We start from the raw sequence: 17,064 nt of genomic DNA, 5'->3' as shown, positions 1-17,064 counted from the left end.
GGCCCCTCCCCTTCTGGCTATACACCCTCCCGTAGGAGTACGGATTCCTCAGTTTTAGCTTTGTGCGCAGGAGGTCAGACACGCACGCATAGCTCCATTGTTTTTAGTCAGCAGCAGCTGCTGACTATGTCGGATGGAAGAAAAGAGGGCCCATACAGGGCCCCCAGCATGCTCCCTTCTCACCCCACTGTATGTCGGAGGTGTTTGTAAGGTTGAGGTACCCATTGCGGGTACGGAGGCTGGAGCCCACATGCTGATTCCTTCCCCATCCCTTTTTACAGGGCTCTGGGTGAAGTGGGATTTACTGGTCTCCAGGCACTGAGACCGTGCTCCATCTACAGCCCCTGGAGAAGATGCTGGATTGGAGCGGAGTACATCAGGGACATGGCCCTGCTTCCTCAAGGTACTCTGTGTCCCCGTGCATTTCGCGCTCACACCGCAGCATGCTGGGTGTTGTAGTGCGCCGGGGACATCGGCGCTGCGGCGCTTGTGCCATGGCCTCATTTCAGCTTCGCTGAAGCGGGCACACTTTTGGGGAACGGTCGCGCCGGCCGCGGGGACTGCGGCGCGGCTTGCACTTGTGGTGCGCCGGGGACTTCAGCGCGGGCCGCGCTTTTACGGCGGCCGCGCTGATAACTCGAGTCCCCGGCTTTTGCGGCCTGGTTCCGTTCGTTCCCGCCCCCAGACCTGCCAGTCAGGAGAGGGGCGGGACGCTGGTCAGTGCATCAGCGCTGAGGGCTGGAGTCGTTTTTACATACTCCAGCCCTCACAATAGGCACAGAGGGGACGCTGTTTCCCGCACTTTTGTGTGGGAACTCCCACGGGCCGCCCCTCTCCACAGACGCCGGCAGCCATTTCTGCTGACACGCTGAGCTGCAGAGGGGAGCCGGGGAGACCCAGACAAGGAATTCTGCGCCTCTTACCCGCTATTCAGCGGGCGGTAAGCAGCCCTCAGGGCTCACCCCCTCTTGTGCCAGTAGTAATCTTAGTATTTTGTTCCTGCAAATACTTTGTACTGCATAGCGCTGGTCGCCTTTTGGCTATAGACTCTCTCACATTGCAGAGAGCCAACAGCATGTCGTCCACAAAACGCAAGGGTGCCAAGGCACAGACATTATATGCTTCCTGCACCGCATGTGGGACTTTTCTACCGGCAGGCTCCACTGACCCCCATTGTGTGCAGTGCTCGGCCCCTGCGGCGCTTGCACAGTCGGGACCTCTGCTGGACGTGACCCAGGGTGTACCACCTGTGAATGCTGTCCAAGTGACAGGAACTGAGTTTACAGCTTTTGCTGACAGAATGTCTCTCACTATGTCACAAATTCTTGACACATTGCGGGCTAGGCCTGTACTTCAGGCCACGGACACTGTGCAATCATTGCCCCCTGGTTCCCCTCAGCTGAATTACTTCCAAGCTCCGGGACGGGCACATACACCTCAGGGTGAAGACTCTGACTCGGACGATGGTCCCAGCCAACCTAAGCGGGCTCGCTATGAGAGGCCTTCACATTCATCTCAATGGTCAGGATCCCAGCGAGATGAATCTATGGGCGATGAGGCGGACGTAACTGATCAGGATTCGGATCCTGGGACCGCTCTCAATCTAGATACACCAGATGGTGACGCCATAGTTAATGATCTTATAGCATCCATCAATAAGATGTTAAATATTTCCCCACCAGCTCCTCTTGTAGAGGAGTCAGCTTCGCAGCACGAGAGAATCCATTTCAGATATCCTAAGCGTACATTAAGCACTTTTCTGGACCACGCTGACTTTAGAGACGCAATCCAGAAACCCCACGCTTATCCGGAAAGGCGTTTTTCTAAACGGCTTAAAGATACACGCTATCCTTTTCCCCCTGAGGTGGTCAAGGGTTGGACCCAGTGTCCAAAAGTGGATCCTCCAATTTCCAGGCTTGCAGCTAGATCCTTGGTTGCAGTTGAAGATGGAGCGGCACTTAAAGATGCCACTGACAGGCAGATGGAGCTCTGGCTGAAGTCCATCTATGAAGCTATTGGAGCGTCGTTGGCGCCATCTTTTGCTGCCGTATGGGCACTCCAAGCTATCTCAGCCGGGCTTGTGCAAGTCGACTCAGTCACACGTGCTTTTGCCCCGCAGGTAGCACCATTGACCTCGCAAATGGCGGCATTCGCGTCGTACGCGATTAATGCTGTTCTTGACGCTACAAGCCGTACGGCAGTGGCGTCAGCCAACTCCGTTGTTTTGCGTAGGGCCCTGTGGTTGAGACATTGGAAGGCAGATTCTCATTCCAAGAAGTGCTTAACCAATTTGCCTTTTTCTCGTGACCGATTGTTTGGAGAGCGTTTGGATGAAATCATTAAACACTCCAAGGGTAAGGATTCATCCTTACCGCAACACAGACAAAACAAACCCCAACAGAGGAGGGGTCAGTCTGGTTATCGGTCCTTTCGAGGTTCAGGCAGGTCCCAATTCTCCTCGTCCAAAAGGACTCAAAAGGATCAGAGACGCTCAGATTCTTGGAGGTCTCAGTCACGCCCAAAAAAGACAGCCGGAGGAACCGTTGCCAAGACGGCGTCCTCATGACTTGCAGTCTCCGATTCCCACACCCTCGGTCGGTGGGAGGCTTTCCCACTTTGGCGACATTTGGCTGTCACGCGTCAAAGACCGTTGGGTGAGGGATATTCTGTCTCACGGGTACAGGATAGAGTTCAGTTCTCGTCCGCCAACTCGTTTCTTCAGAACTTCTCCACCACCAGACCGAGCCGATGCTCTGTTGCAGGCGGTGGCCGCTCTAAAGGCGGAAGGAGTGGTGACCTCCGTCCCTCTTCAGGAACAAGGTCACGGTTTTTACTCCAATCTGTTTGTGGTCCCAAAAAAGGACGGATCGTATCGACCCGTCCTGGATCTAAAGTTGCTCAACAGACACGTAAAAGTCAGGAGGTTCCGGATGGAATCCCTACGCTCCGTCATAGCCTCAATGTCTCAAGGAGATTTTCTAGCATCAATAGACATCAAAGATGCGTATCTCCACGTGCCGATTGCGCCAGAGCATCAGCGTTTCCTTCTGCGCCCTCTACAATGGGACATTCTACGCCAATGGGATGGGAAGTCGACGTCCCTCGACAGGACTGTCTCCCTCTCTCAGACTGCCAAGGACTCTTTGCGTTGGTGGCTTCTCCCCACCTCATTGTCACAGGGAAAGTCGTTCCTTCCCCCATCCTGGGCAGTGGTCACGACGGATGCGAGCCTATCAGGGTGGGGAGCGGTGTTTCTCCACCACAGGGCTCAGGGGACGTGGACTCAGGAAGAGTCCACCCTGCAGATCAATGTTCTGGAAATCAGAGCAGTCTATCTTGCTCTGCGAGCCTTCCAACAATGGCTGGAAGGCAAGCAGATTCGGATTCAGTCGGACAATTCCACTGCGGTGGCGTACATCAACCACCAAGGGGGAACACGCAGTCGCCAAGCTTTTCAGGAAGTCCGACGGATTTTGACGTGGGTGGAAAGCAAAGCGTCCACCATATCCGCAGTTCACATCCCAGGCGTGGAAAACTGGGAAGCAGACTTTCTCAGTCGCCAGGGCATGGACGCAGGGGAATGGTCCCTTCACCCGGACGTGTTTCAGCAGATCTGTTGCCGCTGGGGGACGCCGGACGTCGATCTGATGGCGTCACGGCACAACAACAAGGTCCCAGTTTTCATGGCACGGTCTCACGATCACCGAGCGCTGGCGGCAGACGCCTTGGTTCAGGATTGGTCGCAATTCCGACTACCCTATGTGTTCCCACCTCTAGCATTGTTGCCCAGAGTTCTCCGGAAAATCAGGTCCGACTGCCATCGAGCCATTCTCGTCGCTCCAGACTGGCCAAGAAGGTTGTGGTACCCGGATCTGTGGCATCTCACGGTAGGCCAACCATGGGCACTACCAGACCGTCCAGATTTGCTGTCTCAAGGGCCGTTTTTCCATCTGAATTCTGCGGCCCTGAACCTGACTGTGTGGCCATTGAGTCCTGGATCCTAGCGGCCTCAGGTTTATCTCATGAAGTAGTTGCCACAATGAGACAGGCTAGAAAACCATCCTCAGCTAAGATCTATCACAGGACGTGGAAGATATTCTTAGCTTGGTGCTCGGCTCAGAGGGTTTCTCCCTGGCCATTTGCATTGCCAATTTTTCTTTCCTTCCTGCAGTCTGGGTTGGAAAAAGGTTTGTCGCTTAGCTCTCTTAAGGGTCAAGTCTCCGCGCTATCCGTATTCTTTCAGAAGCGCTTGGCACGGCTTTCTAAAGTACGCACGTTTCTCCAAGGAGTTTGTCATATCGTTCCTCCTTACAGACGGCCATTGGAACCCTGGGATCTAAACAAGGTTCTCATTGCTCTCCAGAAGCCGCCTTTCGAGCCTTTGAAAGAGGTTTCCCTTTCTCGGCTTTCACAAAAAGTGGTTTTTCTTGTGGCGGTCACGTCTCTTCGGAGAGTGTCCGAGCTAGCGGCGTTATCTTGCAAATCTCCCTTCCTGGTGTTTCACCAAGACAAGGTAGTACTGCGTCCAATTCCAGAGTTTTCTCCCAAGGTGGTTTCTTCCTTTCATCTCAATCAGGATATCACTTTGCCATCTTTGTGTCCGCATCCAGTTCACCAATTTGAAAAAGGTTTACATCTGTTGGACCTGGTGAGAGCACTCAGGATTTACATTTCTCGCACGGCGCCAATGCGCCGTTCTGATGCGCTCTTTGTCCTAGTCGCTGGTCAGCATAAGGGATCGCAAGCTTCCAAATCCACCCTGGCGCGGTGGATCAAGGAACCAATTCTTCACACATACCGTTCTGCTGGGCTTCCGATTCCATCTGGACTGAAGGCCCATTCTACCAGAGCCGTGGGTGCGTCCTGGGCATTGCGGCATCAGGCTACGGCTCAGCAGGTGTGCCAGGCGGCTACCTGGTCGAGTCTGCACACGTTTACCAAACACTATCAAGTGCATACCTACGCTTCGGCAGATGCCAGCCTAGGTAGACAAGTCCTTCAGGCGGCGGTTGCCCACCTGTAGGAAAGGGCTGCCTGACAGCCCGATCACGAGGTATCTTGTTACCCACCCAGGGACTGCTTTTGGACGTCCCAATTGTCTGGGTCTCCCAATTAGGAGCGAAAAAGAAGAAGGGAATTTTGTTTACTTACCGTAAATTCCTTTTCTTCTAGCTCCAATTGGGAGACCCAGCACCCGCCCTATTGTTCTTAGGGTTTCGTTTTTCGGGTGCACATGTTGTTCATGTTGTTTCTTAAGTTCTCCGATCTTGTTATCGGATTGAATTTGTTTTTTGAAACTGTTATTGGCTTTCCTCCTTCTTGCTTTGGTACTAAAACTGAGGAATCCGTACTCCTACGGGAGGGTGTATAGCCAGAAGGGGAGGGGCCTTACACTTTTAAGTGTAGTACTTTGTGCGGCCTCCGGAGGCAGTAGCTATACACCCAATTGTCTGGGTCTCCCAATTGGAGCTAGAAGAAAAGGAATTTACGGTAAGTAAACAAAATTCCCTTCTTTGCTGGGTCCCGGCTGTTTGGAGAACAGCTGGATGACATAATTAAGGAAGCTACTGGCGGAAAGAGTACTTCCTTGCCGCAAACTAAGGTCAGGAAACCGGTTCAGAGCAGGAACCAATCGAACTTTCGTTCCTTTCGTTCCTCTAACTGGTCAGCCTCTAAGCCCTCGACCTCGTCCACTACCGCAGCCAAGGATCGTAAACCCAACTGGCGCGCAAAGCCGCGTCCTCAAAAGGCCGGAGGAGCCGCTGCCACTAAGGCAGCCTCCTCTTGACTATCTGGCTACGCCAGCAACGTCCTTGGTCGGTGGCAGGCTCTCCCACTTTGGCGACGTGTGGTTTCAACACGTCTCCGATCAGTGGGTGCGGGATATCATCTCCCACGGCTACAGGATAGAATTTTCTTCCAGCCCGCCAAACAGATTCTTTCTGTCCACCCCCCCCTGCTCCAAAGCCGCCGCCTTCTCTCAGGCCGTGGCAACCCTGCAGGCCAACGGTGTAATTGTTCCGGTTCCCGCCCGGGAACGGTTCAGCGGTTTCTACTCAAACCTCTTTCTAGTCCCCAAAAAGGACGGTTCCTTCCGGCCCATCCTGGATCTCAAGCTTCTCAACAAGCATGTTCAGGTGCGGCATTTTCGCATGGAATCCCTGAGATCGGTCATTGCCTCAATGACCCAAGGAGATTTTCTGGCATCCATCGACATCAGAGATGCCTATCTGCATGTTCCTATTGCGGTGTCGCACCAGCGTTGGCTACGCTTTGCAATAGGAGAGGAACATTTCCAATTCGTGGCTCTCCCCTTCGGTCTAGCCACGGCCCCTCGAGTATTCACCAAGGTCATGGCAGCAGTGGTTGCGGTCCTGCACCTCCAGGGGTTGGCAGTGATTCCTTACCTGGACGACCTTCTAGTCAAGGCCTCATCCAGTGCAGACTGCCAGCGGAGTGTCTCGCTCACTCTCGCCACTCTAGTCCAGTTCGGGTGGCTTGTCAATTTGCCCAAGTCCACTCTGATTCCAACCCAGAAACTCGAGTACCTGGGGATGCAATTCGAGACTCTGCCGGCACTTGTGAAGCTGCCCTTAGTCAAACAGCAGTCTGTTCGTCTAGCGGTACGCTCTCTGCTGAGGCCCCGCCGTCATTCCATCAGACACCTCATGCGGGTGCTGGGTCAGATGGTGGCGTCGATGGAAGCGGTTCCCTTTGCCCAGTTCCATCTGCGTCCCCTGCAGCTGGACATTCTCCGCTGTTGGGACAAGCGGCCTTCCTCCTTGCACAGGCTGGTGGTTCTGTCGCCACAAACCAGGAGCTCTCTTCAGTGGTGGCTTCGGCCCCTCTCTCTGTCACAGGGACGCTCCTTCCTGACTCCGTCCTGGGTAATCCTCACCACGGATGCCAGTCTCTCCGGTTGGGGAGCAGTATTTCTCCATCACCGAGCACAGGGCACTTGGACCTCGTCCGAATCAGCCCTCTCAATCAATGTGCTGGAGATCAGAGCTGTGTTTCTGGCTCTCCTAGCCTTTCACCACCTGTTGGTGGGCAAGCACATCCGAGTCCAGTCAGACAACGCGACAGCGGTTGCCTACATCAATCACCAGGGCGGGACTCACAGCCGTCTGGCGATGCTGGAGGTTCAACGAATCCTCCAGTGGACGGAGGACTCGAAGTCCACCATATCTGCAGTCCACATCCCAGGCGTGGAAAACTGGGAGGCCGATTATCTCAGCCGTCAAACCGTAGACGGCGGCGAGTGGGCTCTGCATCCGGCAGTGTTCAAATCACTCTGCCGCAAGTGGGGCACTCCAGAGATAGATCTGATGGCATCCCGGCACAACCACAAGGTTCCGGTTTACGTGGCTCGCTCCCACGATCCTCAGGCCTTCGCAGCAGACGCACTGGTTCAAGATTGGTCTCAGTTCCGTCTGGCCTATGTGTTTCCCCCTCTAGCGCTCTTGCCCAGGGTTCTGCGCAAGATCAGAATGGAGGGTCGTCGAGTCATGCTCATTGCTCCGGACTGGCCCAGGCGAGCGTGGTACCCAGACCTGCTCCGTCTGTCCGTAGAGGTGCCGTGGCGTCTCCCGGACCGCCCAGACCTTCTCTCTCAAGGTCCGTTCTTCCGCCAGAATTCTGCGGCTCTCAGATTGACGGCGTGGCTCTTGAGTCCTGGATCCTGACGGCTTCAGGCATTCCCTCTGAGGTCATCTCCACCATGACTCAGGCTCGGAAGTCTTCCTCGGCCAAGATTTACCACAGGACTTGGAAAATTTTCCTGTCCTGGTGTCGTTCGTCCGGCCATGCCCCTTGGCCGTTCTCCTTGCCGACTATTCTGTCTTTTCTACAGTCCGGTCTACAGCTAGGTCTGTCCCTCAATTCCCTTAAGGGACAGGTGTCGGCTCTGTCGGTATTGTTCCAGCGGCGTATCGCCCGACTGGCTCAGGTGCGCACCTTCATGCAGGGCGCATCTCACATCATTCCTCCTTACCGGCGGCCCTTGGATCCCTGGGACCTTAATCTGGTCCTCACGGCCTTACAGAAACCCCCCTTTGAGCCTCTCAGGGAAGTTCCCTTGTCTAGACTTTCACAGAAAGTTGTTTTTCTAGTAGCCATAACTTCTCTCAGGAGAGTTTCGGATTTGGCTGCGCTCTCTTCAGAATCCCCCTTTTTGGTGTTTCACCAAGACAAGGTGGTTCTTCGTCCGACTCCGGACTTTCTCCCTAAGGTGGTGTCTCCTTTCCACCTTAACCAGGACATTTCATTACCTTCTCTTTGTCCGGCCCCGGTGCATCGCTTTGAGAAGGCGTTGCACTCCTTGGATTTGGTGCGGGCGCTCCGAATCTATGTGTCACGCACCGCTGTTTTTAGGCGGTGCACATCTCTTTTTGTGCTAGCCACTGGTCAGCGCAAGGGTCTCGCTGCTTCTAAACCGACTCTGGCTCGTTGGATCAGGTCGGCTATCTCCGATGCCTACCAGTGTTCTCAGGTGCCTCCCCCGCCGGGGATTAAGGCGCACTCGACCAGAGCTGTCGGTGCCTCCTGGGCTTTCAGGCACCAGGCTACGGCTCAGCAGGTTTGTCAGGCTGCCACATGGTCCAGTCTGCACACTTTCTCGAAGCACTACCAAGTGCATGCTCATGCTTCGGCAGATGCGAGCTTGGGCAGATGCATTCTTCAGGCGGCTGTCGCCCATTTGTGAAGTTAGGTTTTCCTACTTCCCAGTTTGGTTTATTTCCCGCCCATGGACTGCTTTGGAACGTCCCATGGTTTGGGTCTCCCATAAGGAACGATAAAGAAAAAGAGAATTTTGTTTACTTACCGTAAATTCTTTTTCTTATAGTTCCGACATGGGAGACCCAGCACCCTCCCTGTTGCCTGTTGGCAGTTTTTTGTTCCGTGTGTTTCACCGGCTGTTGTTAGTAGACAGAGTTCTGGTCTTTCCGAGTTTACTCTTTCTCTACTTATGGGTGGATGTCCTCCTTCAGCTTTGGCACTGAACTGGGTAGATTGTCATCCAGGGGGTGTATATAGCCGGAGGGAGGAGCTACACGTTTGAGTGTAGTACTTTGTGTGTCCTCCGGAGGCAGTAGCTATACACCCATGGTTTGGGTCTCCCATGTCGGAACTATAAGAAAAAGAATTTACGGTAAGTAAACAAAATTCTCTTTTTTTCTTTATTTTTCCTATGGGGCTAAAACCTTACAGATAGGCGGCTGCTAACTATCAACTGTGCATGATCTCTCCCAGCTCAGGGCGTCACCCACCATCGCTGTCGGCCATTTTTCTGCTTCCTGTGACGTTACATTGATAGAGCAGCTCTGTCATTGTGGCGTCACTGCTGATGTCATGTTGATTGACAACCGGCGCCCACTGTGTTAGGCTGAGCCGGCTGCCAAATATTGCATGGCCTCATTGGGAAAATAAAAAAAGTCCCCGACAAACCCTTTAAGCTATCCAGTCCTCCGCTTTCATACCCATGTAGAAAGTATTTGCACATTTTTTTTTCTGTAGCTACAGATAAGACACATAAGTCCAATTCTCCTATGATCACTATCATTCCTGTTATTGTCACCTTCCCTTAGTGGATAACCAGGACTCAAGTTTCCTGAATGATCAGCAGCTAAAAAGAAGCCCCCTCCATGCCGCGGCCCAGAGAGGGAGCATGGAGCTGTGCCACATCCTCATACAGGTGGAGTACTCACATAGAGCCATATACATGTGCGTGCATGTGTGTATAATATATATGTGTGTGTATATATACTGTGTATGTATGTGTGTGTGTGTGTATATATAATATTGTTATGCATAATGTGTGTATCATTTTTACACCACCTGATTCTCTCTTGCAGGCAGGCGCCAACTTCAATGCCAATGACAAGGTTCTTCGTACCCCTCTACTAGAAGCCGTTGTCAATAATCATATAGAGGTTGCCAAATATTTGGTTCAATGTGGAGCCTGCGTGTACCACCAGGTGACGTCACACATCCATACCGTGAATGTAGACCTGTTACTTATCTGAGCAATTGCAACCATTCTTAAGTTGAAGCTGTGTCAAATATCAAAAAATCCCATTGATATCTATATATATAGATATATATGTGCTTGTGTGTGTGTGTGTGTGTGTGTGTGTGTATATATAATATAATATATATATATATATATATAATGTATGTATGTATATATACACACATTTCTTCATCGTTCCTCATGGGAGACCCAGACCATGGGTGTATAGCTTCTGCCTCCGGAGGACACACAAAGTACTACACTAAAAAGTGTAGCTCCTCCCTCCGAGCATATACACCCCCTGGATAACCAAATATAGCCAGTTCAATGCTTTGTGTTCAGGAGGCACACATCCACACATGCATTCTCATCTGATTTTGATTTTTGGAAAAGAGTTTGAAGAAAAGCGGGTCCAACCCTGGACTCCCGGCATGTCCCTTCTCACCCCACTGTGTCGGCGGTGTTGTTAAGGTTGATTTCAGGGCTGGAGCCTTACATGCCGCGCTCCTTCACCATCCCTCGGGCTCTGGCTTGAAGTGGGAGCCAGCACGGTTCTCCCTGCCTGGCAGGAGACCGGTCTCCATCTGCAGCCCTTTCAGGATCCTGCCGGACGGAGCACTCATCCCTCAGGGACCTGGCCCTGCGTCTCACAAGCTAAGTATCTGAGACGTTATTTTCAGGGGGTCCCTTGTACTTTAATGTGGGGGAGAGTGTGCTGTGTATGTATTCTGACATTCCCGGCCGGTTCTCTGGTTTTCACCCGAGAACCGCGCCGATGGTGCCTGTTTGCCGGCTGCATTGTTAAATCTAGGCCCCGGCTTCGCCTGAGGCCTAGTTTTGATTTCACTGCCCCTGCATGTCAGTCATGCAGAGGGACAGTGCGGCGCCGCCCAGCGGCTGTTCGGCACAGGGGAGAGACACTCCTCTCTGAGGAAAGATTCCCTCCCCTGTATATCTCCTTGGCCCTCCGGATCCCGCTCTTAGAGTAGGCCCCGCCCCCTCTCCTCGCTCCGGCGCCATTTTTTCAGCGTTCTTATGCCATGTCTGCACAGCGATCGGCGCTGACTGCAGCATCTCTCTGGGGGTCCGGGCTGTGGGATCTGGAGGGCACAGAGACAATGTCAAACGGTCTGGCAAGCCACAACCTCCGGTTGTGGACCTGCTTATATACTGCTTATATACTCTGCTGGGGGTCATTCTGGTTCAGAGCCCCCACTTCAGCAGCATGTCTCACACGAGAAGTAAGGCTGCAAGGCTGCACTCAATATGCACTGCATGTAGGCTCGTACTGTCTGTACCGAGCACATAACCACATTGTGATTCCTGCTCTAACATGGTGGTGCCTCAGCCTGGAGTCTCATCCCCAGTGGTCCCTCCGGCTGCTCTGGCTCCGGTGGCTGAACCCCCGGCTTGGGTAGAATCCTTCTCTCCATGGGACAGCTGTCCCGGACACTGCTGAGCATGCATTAGCCCCCTTCTCAGGGTGCCTCTGCTGCTACGGCTCGCTCAGCAAGGCCCACAGAAGATTCTTCTTCTGGTCTCAGACCCCGTCCTCCTTAAAGGAGACGCAGGGTCCCCTCTCCTTCCTCGTCCCGCGGCTCTGATTCACGAGCTGACTCGCAGGACGAGGAGGATCCCTTTACTGGGGGCTCGGACGCTACCTCCATGTCCCCCATTGATCTGTCCGAGAGTGACGCAGATATTAGTGTTTCGATTGCGTACATTAATTCTGTACTGGACCTCAATCCGCCAGTATCAGAGGAGCAACCCTCTCTGGCAAAAAAGCACCAGTTTACCTCGCCTAAGAGAACAAGGAGTGTGTTCTTTAACCACTCCAGTTTTCAGGCCACTGTGTCCAAGCCCAGAGCCTGTCCTGACAAACGCTTCCCAAAGCGTGGTTCTGATGACCGTTTTCCCTTTCCACCAGAGGTGGTCAAGGAGTGGGCTCATTCACCAAAGGTGGACCCTCCGGTGTCTAGAATCTCAGCCCGGACCGTTGTATCAGTGGCTGATGGCACCTCACTTAAGGATCCCACTGACCGCCAGGTTGACCTTCTGGCCAAATCTGTATATGAGGCGGCAGGGGCCTCGTTCTCCCCATCTTTTGCAGCAGTGTGGGCTCTCAAAGCCATCTCTGCTTCTCTAGAGGAGATGCATTCCCTCGCCAGGGAATCTATGCCTGAGATGGATGCCTTAACTTCCAGGCTTCAGTCTTTTCATCCTATGCCATGTCTGCCATGCTAGAGGCTTCTCACCACACTGCGGTGGCCTCCGCTAATTCCCTCGCTATCCGCAGGCTCCTGTGGCTTCGAGAGTGGAAGGCGGATGCTTCTTCAAAGAAGTACCTTGCTGGGCTCCCATTTGCTGGGTCCAGGCTATTCGGTGAACAACTGGATGAGATTATTAAGGAAGCTACTGGCGGGAAGAGTACTTCCATGCCACAAACCAAAACCAGGAAACCTGTCCAGGGCAGGAACCAGTCGAGGTTTCGTTCCTTTCGTTCCTCCAACTGGTCATCCTCTAAGCCCTCGGCCTCATCCACTAACTCAGCCAAGGACCGTAAACCCAACTAGCGCACCAAGCCGCGTCCTCAGAAGACCGCAGGAGCTGCTGCCACTAAGGCAGCCTCCTCCTGACTATCTGGCCGCGCCAGCAACGTCCTTGGTCGGTGGCAGGCTCTCCCGCTTTGGCGACGGGTGGTTTCAACACGTCTCCGATCAGTGGGTGCGGGATATCATCTCCCACGGCTACAGGATAGAATTCTATCCAGCCCGCCAGACAGATTTTTTCTCTCAACCCCCCCCTGCTCCAAAGCCGCCGCCTTCTCTCAGGCCGTGGCATCCTTGCAGGCCAAGGGAGTAATTGTACCGGTTCCCGCCCGGGAACGGTTCTGAGATTTCTACTCAAATCTCTTCCTAGTCCCCGAAAAGGACGGTGCCTTCCGGCCCATCCTGGATTTCAAGCTTCTCAACAAGCATGTTCAGTTGCGGCATTTTCGCATGGAGTCCCTGCGATCAGTCAATGACCCAAGGAGATTTCCTAGCATCCGTCGACATCAGAGATGCCTATCTGCATGTGCCAATCGCAGTTTCACACCAGCGTTGGTTACGTTTTGCAATCGGAGTGGAACATTTCCAATTCGTGGCTCTTCCCTTGGGGTTAGCCACGGCCCCTCGAGTATTTACCAAGGTCATGGCAGCAGTGATTGCGGTCCTGCACCTCCAGGGGTTGGCAGTGATCCTTTTGTCCTGGACGACCTTCTAGTCAAGGCTTCATCCAGTGCAGACTGTTAGCGGAGTGCCTCGCTCACTCTCGCCACTCTAGCCAATTCGGGTGCCTTGTCATTCTGTCCAAGTCCACTCTGACTCCGACCCAGAAGCTCACGTACCCAGGGACGCAATTCGAGACTCTGCCGGCACTTGTGAAGCTGCCCTTAGTCAAACAGCAGTCCCTCCTCTGGCGGTGCGCTTTTTGCTGAGGCCCCGACGTCGTTCCATCAGGCACCTCATGCAGGTGCTGGGTCAGATGGTGGCGTCAATGGAAGCGGTTCCCTTTGCCCAGTTCCATCTGCGTCCTCTGCAGCTGGACATTTTCCGCTGTTGGAACAAGCGGACCTCCTCCTTCCATGGGTTGGTGGCTCTGTCGCCACAGACCAGGGGCTCTCTTCAGTGGTGGCTTCGGCCCCTCTCTCTTCAGGGACGCTCCTTCCTGGCCCCGTCCTGGGTGATCCTCACCACGGATGCCAGTCTATCCGGCTGGGGAGCAGTATATCTCCACCATGGAGCGCAGGGCACTTGGACTCCGTCCGAATCAGCCCTCTCGATCAATGTGCTAGAAATCAGATCTGTGCTTCTAGCTCTCTTAGCCTTTCACCATCTGTTGGCGGCCAGGCACATTCGAGTCCAGTCAGACAACGCAACAGCGTTTGCCTACATCAACCACCAGGGCGGGACACTCAGCCGCCTGGCGATGTTGGAGGTTCAACGCATCCTTCAGTGGACGGAGAACTCCAAGTCCACCATATCCGCAGTCCACATCCCAGGCGTAGAAAACTGGGAGGCAGATTATCTCAGCCGTCAAACCGTGGGCAGCGGCGAGTGGGCCCTGCATCCAGCAGTGTTTCGGTAAATCTGCCGCAAGTGGGGCACTCCGGACGTGGATCTTCGCTCCACGATCCTCAGGCCTTTGCAGCGGACGCACTGGTTCAAGATTGGTCCCAGTTTCGTCTGTCCTACGTGTTTCACCCTCTAGCTCTTGCCCAGAGTCCTGCGCAAGATCAGAATGGAGGGCCGTCGGGTCATTCTCATTGCTCCAGACTGACCCAGGCGAGCTTGGTACCCTGACCTGCTCCATCTGTCCGTAGAGGTGCCATGGCATCTCCCGGACTGTCCAGACCTTCTCTCACAAGGTCCGTCTTTCCGCCAGAACCCTGCGGCTCTCAGATTGACGACGTGGCTCTTGAGTCCTGGATCTTGACGACTTCTGGTATCCCTCCTGAAGTCATCTCCACTATGACTCGGGCTCGGAAGTATCCCTTGGCCAAAATCTATCACAGGACCTGGAGAATTTTCCTGTCCTGGTGTCGTTCTTCCGGCCATGCTTCTTGGCTTTTTTGCCTTGCCGACCCTCCTGTCCCTTCTACAGTCCGGTCTGCAGCTAGGACTATCCCTCAATTCCCTCAAGGGACAGGTCTCAGCTCTTTCAGTGCTGTTCCAGCGGCGTCTCGCCCGGCTGGCTCAGGTGCGCTCCTTCATGCAGGGCGCATCTCACATCATTCCGCCTTACCGGCGGCCTTTGGAGCCCTGTGACCTTAATCCGGTCCTCACAGCTTCCGGAAACCCCCCTTTGAGCCTCTTAGGGAGGTTTCTTTGTCTTGTCTTTCACAGAAAGTGGTCTTTCTAGTGGCCATAACTTCCCTCAGGAGAGTCTCTGATTTGGCTGCACTCTCTTCGGAGTCACCTTTTTTGGTTTTTCATCAAGACAAGGTGGTTCTTCGTCCGACTCCAGACTTTCTCCCTAAGGTGGTTTCTGCTTCCACCTTAACCGGGACATTTCCCTGCCTTCCTTTTGTCCGGCCCCTGTTCATCGCTTTGAAAAAGCGTTGCATACTCTGGATCTGGTGCGGGCGCTCCGGATTTATGTGTCTCGCACCGCTGTTCTTAGGCGGTGCACCTCTCTTTTTGTGCTGACCACAGGTCGGCGTAAGGGCCTCTCGGCTTCTAAGCCGACCCTAGCTTGTTGGATTAGGTCGGCCATTTCCGATACCTACCAGTGTACTGAAGTGCCTCTCCCGCCGGGGATCAAGGCACACTTGACCAGAGCTGTCGGTGCCTCTTGGGCTTTCAGGCACCAGGCTACGGCTCAGCAGGTCCGTCAGGCTGCCACTTGGATTAGTCTGCACACCTTTTCGAAGCACTGCCAAGTGCATGCTCATGCTTCGGCAGATGCGAGCTTGGGCAGACGCATCCTTCAGGCGGCTGTCGCCCATTTGTGAAGTTAGGTTTCGCCTACTTCTCAGTGTTTCTGTTTATTCCCACCCATGGACTGCTTTGGAACGTCCCATGGTCTGGGTCTCCCAAAAGGAACGATGAAGAAAAAGAGAATTTTGTTTACTTACCGTAAATTCTTTTTCTTATAGTTCCGACATGGGAGACCCAGCACCCTCCCTGTTGCCTGTTGGCAGTTTCTTGTTCCGCGTGTTATCACCGGCTGTTGTTGTAGACAGAGGTTCCGGTTATTCCGGGTTTTGCTCTTTCTCTACTTGTGGGTGGATGTCCTCCTTCAGCTTTTGCACTAAACTGGCTATATTTGGTTATCCAGGGGGTGTATATGCTAGGAGGGAGGAGCTACACTTTTTAGTGTAGTACTTTGTGTGTCCTCCGGAGGCAGAAGCTATACACCCATGGTCTGGGTCTCCCATGTCGGAACTATAAGAAAAAGAATTTACGGTAAGTAAACAAAATTCTCTTTTTCTTCGGCGCTCCATTGGGAGACCCAGACGATTGGGTGTATAGTACTGCCTCCGGAGGCCACACAAAGCATTACACTAAAAAGTGTAAGGCCCCTCCCCTTCTGGCTATACACCCCCAGTGGGATCACTGGCTCACCAGTTTTCTGCTTTGTGCGAAGGAGGTCAGACATCCACGCATAGCTCCACTGTTTAGTCAGCAGCAGCTGCTGACTATGTCGGATGGAAGAAAAGAGGGCCCATACTAGGGCCCCCAGCATGCTCCCTTCTCACCCCACTTTATGTCGGCGGTGTTTGTTAAGGTTGAGGTACCCATTGCGGGTACGGAGGCTGGAGCCCACATGCTGCTTTCCTTCCCCATCCCCCTGAGGGGCTCTGAGGAAGTGGGATCTTACCGGCCCCCAAGCCCTGAGGCCGGGCTCCATCCACAGACCCATGGAACCTGCTGGATACGGAGCTGGGTACCGTTCAGGGACAAGGCCCTGCGACATTCAGGTACTCTGTGTCCCAAACAGGCTGCGCACATTCCAGACTTGCTGGGTGTGCTAGTGCGCCGGGGACAGTAGCGCTGCGCGCTGGGGTTACAGTCACTACAGTTTTTCTGAGTGACTTTATGTATGGGGGATTGCCGCGCCGGCCGCCCCTGGAGCGGCGGCGCGGCTGCGACTTGTAGTGCGCCGGGGACTTAGCGACGACCGTGCTTTTACGACGGCGTCGCTTATAAATTTAGTCCCCGGCTTTTGCGGCCTAGCTCCGCTTCGTTCCCGCCCCCTCCCTGTCAATCAGGGAAGGGGAGAGACGCTGTACGATTAGTCAGCGCCGAGGGCTGGAGTCTTATTTACATGCTCCAGCCCTCTCACTGAGCACAGTGGGGCGCAGGTTTCCCGCTCGTTGTCTGCACACGCCCAGGGCCCGCCCCCCTCCATAGGACGCCGGCAGCCATTCCTTACATGCAGTCTGGCTGGAGAACGGACACAGGCTCTGGGAGACCCAGACAAGGGATTTCTGGCGACCACACACCCGCGTTAAGCGGGCGGTAAGCAGCACATTAGTGCTGGCCCCACTAGTGCCGCAGTGTTATATT

The 17,064-nt window shown here is 54.0% G+C and overlaps 1 protein-coding gene across 2 annotated transcripts in view; it reads left to right on the top strand.

The window, feature by feature from the left end:
* Positions 1–17,064, top strand: part of EHMT2 (euchromatic histone lysine methyltransferase 2) — a 61,546-nt gene that overhangs the window by 21,554 nt on the left and 22,928 nt on the right. For both annotated transcript variants that reach the window (XM_075323276.1, XM_075323275.1), the window contains 2 exons: positions 9,588–9,694; positions 9,855–9,977. In XM_075323276.1, the coding sequence (XP_075179391.1) occupies positions 9,588–9,694; positions 9,855–9,977 (230 nt within the window). The remainder of the gene's footprint in view (positions 1–9,587; positions 9,695–9,854; positions 9,978–17,064) is intronic.

This window comes from Anomaloglossus baeobatrachus, chromosome 9 (assembly GCF_048569485.1).
Source record: "Anomaloglossus baeobatrachus isolate aAnoBae1 chromosome 9, aAnoBae1.hap1, whole genome shotgun sequence".
NCBI classification, from domain to species: Eukaryota; Metazoa; Chordata; class Amphibia; order Anura; family Aromobatidae; genus Anomaloglossus; species Anomaloglossus baeobatrachus.
The sequence above is the reverse complement of the archived record's forward strand: the minus strand, read 5'-3'. Positions and strand labels throughout refer to the sequence as shown.